General features: G+C 38.8%; 1 protein-coding gene across 5 annotated transcripts in view; it reads left to right on the top strand.

The window, feature by feature from the left end:
- The window catches only part of LOC123765801 (uncharacterized), a 91,295-nt gene that overhangs the window by 66,238 nt on the left and 13,778 nt on the right, over nucleotides 1–11,279 (top strand). Inside the window, exon 6 of one of the 5 annotated variants that reach the window (XM_045754565.2) lies at nucleotides 5,003–10,520. The exons of the other annotated variants lie outside the window; for them this stretch is intronic. Coding sequence (XP_045610521.1) covers nucleotides 5,003–6,130 — 1,128 coding nt within the window. The 3' untranslated portion in view covers nucleotides 6,131–10,520. Of the gene's footprint in view, nucleotides 1–5,002; nucleotides 10,521–11,279 lie in introns of those variants that run through there. 5 annotated transcript variants of the gene reach the window in all.

Here is an 11,279-nt window from a genome sequence, read left to right as displayed (position 1 = left end):
CATTGAATTAATCATGACCTCTGGCAGGTAATAACCTTGGGTCAGACTGTCTCTTGCATATGCATTAAACATTAACCAATGCACTACTCATTAGTTTAATATGACAACCCCCGTGGTGCATGTCAAAATAATTATTCCCCCCTCCCATTTTTTCTTTCTAATTATTAAAATGTGTTCCCTGATCACGGAAACCTAAAACTAAAACTTGTATGTGACTTACTCTTACCATGATAGAGCAGGGAAGTTTAGCCATTTATGGGTGCTCAACAGTGCTTTCCTCAGCGGTGCTTGCCTCAGAGGTGCTTGCCTCAGCTGCCATGTAGGGGGCAGCAGTTGCTACAAATATACAGTGGTACCTCGAATAACGAATTTAATTTGTTCCGGCGCCGTCGTCGTCATGTGAAATGGACGTCATTCAAAATGAATGTCCCCATTGACATTAATGGTAATCAAATTAATCTGTTCTACCACTGAAAAAATTAATATAATATTTGATGTTTTACATAATGGAGCAGCCTACCTTACATACACTGCACAAACCTTTATTACATTTTTCTTTCTTCAAATTTGTTCAGTATTTATTTTTTATTTGTCTTATAGCAAAAGGTTCGTTTGGTGGTTAGGTTAGGTAGGCTGCTCCATGTTTTTTCATAAAAAAAAAAAAAAAAAAAAAAAAATTAAGAGTTTTGAAAACCAGAACAAATGTCAAAATGCCCCAGCCAGATTATCACGTTTTCTGGATTAACGTGCTTTTTCGCCTCCGAGTCCAAAAGTGATCATTTCCAACTATTTTTATACTACAAACAACATAATTTAAATTGCCTTGCCACATATAATTATAAAATATTCAACTAGACACCTCAACTTACCTTGTTGTTCGTCTTCTTGATTGATGCCACACATCTTGAAGATAAGAATTCTTAACAATTTAAGTAATCTACACTAACACAACACTAAAATTAACACTTAATAATACTGTACAGTTCATTAAGCAAAGTTAGTTTTGACTGCCAGCTGTTGAAGCCTCTCTGGTTGAAGGTGCTTGGCTTGCCTGTGATGCCTCACTGGTTGAAGGTGCTTGGCTTGCCTGTGATGCCTCACTGGTTGAAGGTGCTTGGCTTGCCTGTGATGCCTCACTGGTTGAAGGTGCTTGGCTTGCCTGTGATGCCTCACTGGTTGAAGGCGCTTGGCTTGTCTGTGATGCCTCACTGGTTGAAGGCGCTTTGCTTGCTTTTCTTTCCATATAAGAATTAAGTTTAGCTTGCCTTCTGTGTTCACTGGCCAGTTGTATGATCAGCGCTTTGGTTCGCCTCAGGTACTGATACATGTTTCCAACTTCTGGATGAGCACAATTGGATGAAAAATTAATTAACAGGTCAACAGAAGACATGAGTAAACTGTGTTTTGTTGTCTGTGATATTGGTTGTTCACTACCTTCTTCATCCTCCTCTTCCTCCTCTTCGTCGACCTCACCAGTAATAGACTGGAGAATCTCGTCTTCACTCACCACACCATATCCTGGGTCATTAGCATCTCTCTCAAGCTAATCAACCACATCCTGTCTTTCTAAGTTTTTGCCAGCATTTCTGAACTTTCCATGGATTTCATGTGTAAATCCTTCAAAATTCATTTCTTCATCCTCCTCATTGCTGACTGTAGACGCGAGGAGTTTTTTCCAGGAATTCTTCAAAGTCGATTCCTTTACTTCACTCCACACCTTGGCCCAGTTATAGATGACTTCCTTTATTGTATAGTTCTTCAAATTCTCAAGGGTTCTTTTAGCCCTGTTATCCACACCGAGTTCCATATCTTCCGGAAGAGAAAAAACAATCAAATCTTCTTTGAGCATCTTTTTGGTGTACACCCTCTTCATGGCACAGATAACTCCCTGATCCATAGGCTGAATGAGAGAGGTTGTATTAGGAGGAAGTGCCATACACGTTATCTTGCCATCATGTGAGGTTAACGTGTCAATTCTGGGGTGGCAGGCGCATTATCAAGCAACAGCAAAGTCCGAACTTCGCTTGGCCTTACTTTGAGTTTTTTAACTTGATAGTCACGAACTTCCCTGCAGAACACATCATGAAACTCCTGTGTAAACCATGCATTCTTTGAGTTATAATAGTTCACAGGCAGTCTGTCCAAGCAATGTTGCAAGGCTCTTGGTTTCTTTGATTTACCAACAATTGCACACGTGATTCTGTCTGTGCCGTTGGCATTCGCAAACATCATGGCCAACAGACTGTCCTTGTTAACCTTACGGCCTGGCACACAACCCTCACTCCTCATAGCTAGAGTTTTTTCTGGGAAACTCCTCCAATACAGCCCAGTTTCATCAGCATTATAAATTTGATAAGAATATAAATTATTTGACAATGTATGTTCTTAATTTATGTTTAAATGGTTCTACACTGCTTGTATCTGCACTCAATTTTTCACTGACAATTATCCTCTTCACAATATTGTGCCTCCCTTTGAACCTTGCAACCCACCCTTCACTAGCCTGGAAATCCATTATTCCAATGCTTTCTGCAAACCTTCTTGCAGCATTTTGTATTTCTGGGCTGCGAATTGTCACGCCAGCTGTGTGGTGCTGAGCAATTCACTTGTACACAGCCTCATCCAACTACATGCTTTGAAGTTTTCAAAGTTCTTCTACTACTACACCCTCTGCTAGTGCTTGCACCTTCACTCTCACTGGTTGAACTGTATTTCAGGTATTGCTCTTTTTGTTTCCCTATGTCAGAAACAGTACTAGTGCCTATATTAAAGTCCTTGGCAACACTTGAAGTTGACCGGCCACTTTCACAAAGTTGTATAACACATAATTTTTCTTTAATTATTAAGGTAACCTTCTTCCTCTTAACACCTCCAGAACGATTGATGCTGCTACCAGGCATAGTCTTGGCCAAAATTGTTCAAAGTTACTATGAAAACAAAAAAGTTAATTAAAAAAATATTTTACTAATGGCGTAGCACTGGTATAACGCAAGGGATGGGAGCACATGGGCTGTTTGGCTTGACCAGGCCTAGACGAGTCCACTTGGGGGCAGGCAGGCAGGCACGTTACGTAGGCCGCCAGGCGGAAAAAACTCTCAATATTTTTTAAGCAAACTTCAGCATGGGCAAATTGTTTTTAGGAAACTTGTACATTTGTTGTCACATAATTATTTCTTATGTTTTTGACTATGATGAATTGTTCTAAAATTAATGGTAATTCCTGTACTGTAGTGTATAGGCCCCTCCACATCCCTCTTATCCCCCAGGCTATCCCCCAGGCAGTCCCTCCCAACGCTCCCCCTCTCTCCCGACATCACCCACCCACCCCACCCCCTCCTACACCATGCGCCTAGAGCCACAGCCATATGGGATTAATACGGTACAGCCTGCCGCCTGGCTTTCTGATCCGGACATATCACTGCTTGTCCAGCTGACTGTCTGGATAGTGTAACATCGGCAGCAAGTTAACCGGCTCAGATTTTTTTATTCAGCCAAACTCTCACTGGTCCGGCTCCCGTGGACATTTTTGCCGGATGGTGAGATAACTTTATCTGGCCGGATTAGGGCATTTTCCAGATGGTCGGATTCCGGATTAGTGAGTGTCTATAAATTAGTTACAAAAGGATAAATATATATAATAGATTGGTTTAAAAAATAGATTAACACTTTTGCTGTCCTGGCGGGGCACCTCAAGATCAGCTGAGTAGTGCACGTGAACTCACCACCACCCACAAGCGTTTGTATTCTTTTTAGCTTTCTAACCTCAATTTTCATACTATGTCGTTCAATTAGGTATCAAATTGTTCACAATATAATGCTCTAAAGGACTATGTGCATGTAAGGACATATAAGTCTCACTTTCCTATACAATACTTTAGACTCGCCGCGCACCACAAGGTACGCCAAGAGCTCACCACCACACAAAACTGTTTATAGTTTTTTTAGCTTTGTAGCCTCAAATTTTTGTGGTACATCATTCAATATGGTATCAAATTGTTTGCAATAAAATACTGTAAAGGGATATCTGCATATAAGAACATATAAGTTCCCCCAACCTACTTTAGACCCGCCGCCCACTGCAAGATAGCCCGAGCATTGCCCGAGAGCTCACCACACAAAAATATTTATACTCATTTCAGCTTTCTAACCTCAATTTCCGTGCTACGTCGTTCAAATTGGTATCAAATTGTTTGCAATTGAATGCTGCAAAAGGATATTTGCATATAAGAACATATGTCTCGCTTCTCTATACTTTTGACGAAACCTCAATGTCTTTTCCCTCATACGTGTTTCTTTCAATGCTTTTATCATGGATTGGCTCTGTTTTTTATCAGTATCCATCTGGAAGTCAATTTGCAGTGTTTATAAGGCCAGTAACAACAAATACCTGAGAGAAAATAACCGTAATGGGGAAACGTTTAGACTCGATGGAAGGTCGCAGCTGTCTTGAGCGAGGCCATGAGAACAGTGAGCCTCCATCGTGGGTGGGTACCCACACGGCAGGGTCAGGATGCCATGTGGGGATACAGAGAATGGGCAGAAGTTGGAGCTCATTTTAAAATAAGTCCCATAGAATTCAGACAATAAATGGAATTTCTACATTTTTTTTAAATTAATGATGCCGTTTGCATTATCACCCATACTCCATATTTTGGTTCAGTGATGAAATATGCGGCATTAGGCAGCAAAAGTGTTAATGAGAGATTAGTAAATGTAGAAGAAGAGGCATGATAGATAAAGGTAAAATCATACAAGGGAAGCTCAAGCAGTGTAATGCATGAAATAATATTAAGAGAGATGACACTGTACATTAAGCGTTTCGCTTCCTAAGAAAACTGTCGCCATTTATTTTGCCTAAACTTGAATGATTAAACTCTTATTTGGACGTCGAATTTCTACCAAATTTGTCAATAAACCAAATGATTAATCAAATCCATTGAACCAGTATAATACCAGGTTGTAAAATGGTTTGAGGATGATTAATATTGTGTTCCTTCATCAGATCGAGCAAGAGGAGCAAGAGGAACTACTGAAGAAGGAAACACGGGTGGAGGGGCTCCACAGGTGGTGGAGGCAAGTTGCTCCTGCCGGCAGGCCCACTCGTGATAAACTAAATAGAGATTTGTTTCTTACTACAAGAGAAGTAGATTTTTTGATAGACTGGTTGAAAATATCCACCGATTTAGGCTTTGCCCATGTAAAAAGTGATATATTGAACACTGTTCAAAAGATATTTGTTGAAAAACAAAGGAAAACTCCTTTTAAAAATAATCTTCCCAATTCATTTTGGTACTACAGATTTTTAAAAAATAATCCAAACATCACATCTATAGTTCATAAGGAAAATCAAATTTTCAAGAGTTTTGCTACCTTTAATGCTGTAGAATTTTGGTACTCAGATTTGGAAAATTTTTTAGCCAAGCTTAGTTTTCAAGATATATTAAATGATGCTACCAGGATATTTTCCACCGGCTCCCTTGTGTTTCCAATGAATGCCAAAGATGGGACTGTATTTGAGCCACGTAGCAAAAATGATAGAACACCAAGCGAGCGCTCCCAGTTTATTTCAGTCATAGAAACCATCAGTGCAGCCGGTAAAGTTTCACCCGCAACAGTCATTTGTCCTGATTTAATCATCCCTAGCCATGTACCAGAGTCAGCCACACTAGAATGGCATGTTAGCAGTTCTCCTTCTGGTGCATTGCAGGCAGAGAATTTTCTAGACCATCTGAAGACTGTGTTCATACCATGGCTCCATAAGGAAGGCATCAAGACTCCTGTTATATTATTCCTGCATGGGCGCTATACTTCCATGGTAACACCAGAAGTGTGCGAGTTGTTTAAGGAGAAAAAGGTTTTTGTGCATTCACTTCATCCATACACCGTTCTGTTGAAATTGGAACCAGTTGTAATGGCCGTGTGTGATCCCTTGACGCTTTCTTGGGCTGAGGAAGTGCAGAAATGGAAATCTGAAACTAACAGCCAAGTCTTAACTTGTTCGGGTTTTTTTGTGGTTTTGAGTAGAGTTCAAAGAAAGGCGATGGTGTCCGATAATATAAAACAAGCTTTTCAACTCAGTGGTCTTTCTCCATTTAGTTTGAAGGCTTTGGCTGATACTACCCAGAGTTGAGTATCAAAACTCTTGCTCATTAAATTCAAACACTAATTAAAATAGGATAAATATGAATATTTTATTGCAATGTAGTGATAGCTGCCAGATAAGACAAAAAATGGGCCTTGCACCATTTTTAGTTGTGTGCCTCTTCTTAAGTTGTATGTTGCAAAAGAAAAAGAAAAAATTGGCAAACATATAACATATTTGGCATTTTCTTATTTAGTAACATATTCTTAAAATTGTCCCAAGGTACAAACATAATTATGTAATTTTAACCTTGAGTATTGAGAGTGTATGTTCATTATAGGTTAGGTCACGTCACAATAAAATCACAACATTTTTTATGCATGTATGAGAAAATATGGATACGATGGAATCCAACTCTCATCCCTGAACTCTGCAGTCACTACTGCACTACTAACATCATGGTCCAGTTGGTAGTGCATATGATGAGGGAGTCCAAGGATGTGCATTAGATCTCATTTTATTGCCACTATGTTTTCTATAAGCAGTAAGGCACTTGTTACTGCAGTATTTATTACAAACTCTGGTCATATATAAGTGAGAATGTGCAGTTAATTATGCTATTGTTCAGCTAAAATGGAACTTTTGTATTTCTTCTCTTTCTGGAATATTCCCACTGGTATTTTATACCTCAAACTTGTATACTGTATTCTAATTTGCTGTTGACTTTAGATTCTATCTTGTCTTATGTTTAGTTGAAGGCATTAACTTATAAACTGCTAAACTATTTGAATCCAACATCTAGGTATGCATTAAAAAGTATGGAAAACCAATAATAATAATATAATTATTCATTGTGTCAGGGGACAGGAAACCAGAGTGTATTCATACATGTTAGGCTTATATCGAGGTTCCCTTCCCAAGGTCGAATTTCTGACCCCGCCCAGCATTCAAGCCCACAACAAGCTGACTAACTCCTGAGTACATACTGCTAGGTGAAAGGAAAGCTGCCCAACCATTTCTGTCCCACCCAGGATTTGAACCTGGAATTCTCGATTGTGCGTCGAGAACAACCCCGACTCTACTACCGGGACCTTAAAGGATTAATCACTAATGGCAATTTGAGCACACAAGGTAATTGCAGATGGTGATTAGAGCCTTGCAAGGGTTAATTACCTTTTAGATTTGGAGTCCCTCTGGCCAGTGATTAATGGTGGCATCAACTGGGAAAAGTAATCAACATTTCTGATTATGGTATGTCTCAGTCCACCCTTGGACACTACCAGGTTGACTTGATAATGATCTAGGATGGATTGAAATATTGTAAATTTTTTTACCTTTCCATGAGTAGGTTAGTATTGATCTGGCTTTAAGAGCAGGACCAGGATTTACCAAGCACTTAAGTGTTCACTTGCGACATCAATACAGTATATCTCGTCAATCATGGTGGCTGTGTTTGCAATTATGAAACAGTTTGTGCTCTGAAATTCTACAAGGTTGTTTAGAACAATAATCTTGAGCTGTAAAGTTTGGAAGCTTGTAATTTGTTTATTAAAATACAAACTTATCTGTCATGATTGAAGAAAGATACTGTATTTAGGACTTGTAAATGCTTGATGAATGCTGGCCCCTGGGTCTGATTTGCATACAATCAACTGAGATTTGTGAGGTATGTCAAATAAACTTATTGAAGCCATGAAGGATGCAATATTCTGTTTTCAGTTAACTGTATACAGTACCACATGTGTGTACAAAAAAATGTTCTAACCGAATCTTCGTTGTACGCATTGGCCTTGGTAGCTCATCACACCTGTGTTGGCAAGCCACTGAACCATCGGAACACGTGCGTGTATCAGTGTTGACAAGATCTGTTTTCCTAAGTGAAACATTTTTTCTTGTAATGATTATTTCAAACATTCTCAAGTAATTTTCTGTGCAGTTGTTTAATGTATGAAGCAAGAGTAGAAAACATTGAACATTATTAGTAAATCATCAAAATTAAGATACATTTTCTTAGTGTTGTTTTTCTGCTTTGTCTACTGATTTTTGTTTCCTCTCCTTTTATGTCTTTTTTTGGTTCATGTTTCTTCTCTCATTATAAGCAAATGGAAGGTGTATTATTGATGTGGCACCTAAATCAATCATGAAATTTACATAGCAAATATGCTATGAATTTATGGAGAGGGATGTCTTAGGCACTAGAAGCCACGTAGATAACTACTGGCTGCTATGTTCGTGTAAGATTTCTGGAAGATATGTGCACTAGATCTGGACAGTAATTACAGGAATAGATTACCTATAAAACAAAGAGTGGGATTAGTGAATGTAAAGTAGGAGTACGGGAGACAGAGGCACACATTTCAGAAAGGTTCAAGTCTGGCCCCGGGCCGGGCTTGGGAAGTAGAAGAACTCCCAGAACCTCATCCAGGTACAATCCGATGGCTTCATTTTAAGAGAGATTTGTTAATATTGACATTGTCCAGCATATAGGATATTGAGTATTTTTCATATTGTTACAATATGGCTCTTTGGGTCTAAAATATAATTTTTCTTTGGGGCACTTTTTGCCCCAATATATAACTGACTGATATGACTGAATTAACAATTAAAGTGCAGTCGTCATTTTGTGTTGATTTAAATGACGATTTATGATTTATACCTGTGTCAGTGTTGATGCCCAAATGCTTCCAATAGTTTAGTGGTGTCTTTCAGCAGTCGTGGGAGACCAGAAAAAAATTTGGGGGTAGGCATCCTTCAGCTGTAGCCATTATCATATGATCTTGGATCTTCCCTAGGTTAACATAAAAAACATATATTATGAAGTATGTTATAAAACATACAGTGAAGATACAGATCTCCACTGTATGTTGTTATTTTGGTATTTGCTTTATTTTCACATAGAGATTCTTTACTTTTGACTATATTTCATACGAAAAATTAAAAATTATGTATTTTTGTTTTGTTTTAACTATCATCGCAGTCTGATACTGAATGTTGACCGTGGCCTAAACCAAAATAAGAGTAGATGTGTGATTTTTGTTTTCCTCAAACATAGTTGTGAATAGCTACAGATTTTTATTTGTTAATAAAAACAAGATTTTTTATTTTAGTTTTTTGTTCTCAGTAAGGTTGCACATTGAGGGTTAAGGACTGTACATCTTTGAAAACAAATAACAAATTGTATATCAAATATACCCCCCCCCCTTAAGTTACAAAAATATCACATTGATTTTGTAAGAAACATGCTCAGAATCATGGAAAAATATATGTAATATTTATTCTAACGCGTTTCTATTACAAAGCCAGCCGAAGTCACAATTGTACAATTTGAAATCCCATAAGAATCAGTCACTTATAGGGAATTGAGCACATAGGTAATTTTCTTCTACAGTGTATTGTTACAGTACTTGGTAACTTGTTCCACAAATCAGCAACCCTCTTTCCTTGCCAATTTCTTCCTATTTAATTTCTAAATATAAACTCGTTCAAATTTATTATATTGTTTTGCATTCTAATTTTGGTTGAATTTTTTGAACCCTTGTTTAATCCCATTTCACCAATTGATATACATCATTTGTCTCCTCTTGATACTTTCCAAGGTATAGTATAGTATTTAAATTGCTAATGTATTAGTCCCTTTAGATTAAGGAGTTTCTTAGTGGCTGGAATTTACTGTCATTCTTCTTTGTATATTTTTAAACGAATGTACAATGATTCGATAATATGCCCACACTCCCACCCACTACATCTACCCACCCACAACAACCACATCCTCCAACAGCATCCAGACACACCCATCCACAACATCCATATATCCACCCATAACATCCACAAATACACTCACCTAATGCCCCTATTCTCCTAGCAATAAGTACTGTAAGTACCTAGGAGTCTGGCAACTGTTGCGGGGAAAAGGTCAGTAGTTGGACCTACGGGGGACTTTGCTACACTAATAAGAGAGGCTTTCTGTTTCTGACAATAGGAATCATTATATACACCTTCAACCCTAACCCCCCTCCCCCCCATGAACATCACCACAGTATCTAGATACGCACCCATCTTAAAACTGCCATAAAGTAAATAAAGACACTGTACCAGATAGGGGACAAATGAACAAGGTTGGACAGGAGGACATTGGAAACAGCTGAGCCAGAGGAATGGAAGGAAGTACATATATATGCAGTGAGAACAAGAGTAGATAACAAATGGAATAAACTTGAGCCAAATGTAGTGGAAGCAACCACCATTCACAGACTCAAAAGCATGTATGACAGTACTGGAATATTGGGAGATGTAAATGCATCGAGCACAATAGCTAGGTAATGAATTGGTAATGAAATTGGTAATGAATTACTCAAATGAAATTGATGTTACCAGTCCTCTTTATGGCTTACAAACTGTACATTGCATTAAAGCAACAAATAAATGTGCATTAATTCACTTTGTAATTGTTTCATTCCCTCATTAAGTTTATATTAACAATTATCAAATGATATTCCAGACACAATGAACTGGGCTGACTGATAGAAACCTGTTGTGTCTGAAAAATTGGGTTTCATTCTGAAAATTTAAGTTCTTTCTTGGTGGGGAGCTCCTCATGGCTCCTTGAAGCTATCTAGCTGAGATGGCTCCCAACTACTAGATCGCATCAGTTGTAGAATTCTGATTAGCCTGCCGGGGATTAGGGCTAAAACCTGGCCTCCCCCCTCACAGAGGCACAGGAAGCAATCGATACACTGCCACTGCACTAGGAAAGTATCTAGAAGAGTCAACAAACCAATACAGATTACTGCTAGGTTCAAAGAGACTGAAGCCTCAACACTGCTAAATGAACTCTTCCAACAATGTAAAAAAAATATTGAATCTCTAGAAACAAGCATGCACTCATTTGCCCCACCTCTCCCACTTATTGGGGGATGGGGGAGGGCAGGGGGCCAGGGCTCTCACTTTCCACTAGCTAATGCCATCAGTTCTGTCACTGATGCAGACTGGAAACAATATCTGCTGTAGGGCTCTTGGGTCGTCAGCAAGCTATGGTGGGCCCTCCAGTGCTTTTCAGCTAAGTGCTGGCCTTTTTTAACTTTATCCTATGTGGCCTTTTGTTGTGTATTGTTTTGGTGTTGCATGGACCTGGCTTTTAGTGCACTTGGAGCTGCATGTGCTCAGGGTTATCTTCCTTGTGCTGCCCTGCACTGATAGA

The sequence above is a fragment of the Procambarus clarkii genome, chromosome 37 (genome assembly GCF_040958095.1).
Source record: "Procambarus clarkii isolate CNS0578487 chromosome 37, FALCON_Pclarkii_2.0, whole genome shotgun sequence".
Lineage (NCBI taxonomy): Eukaryota > Metazoa > Arthropoda > Malacostraca > Decapoda > Cambaridae > Procambarus > Procambarus clarkii.
This window is presented reverse-complemented; position numbering and strand designations above follow the sequence as displayed.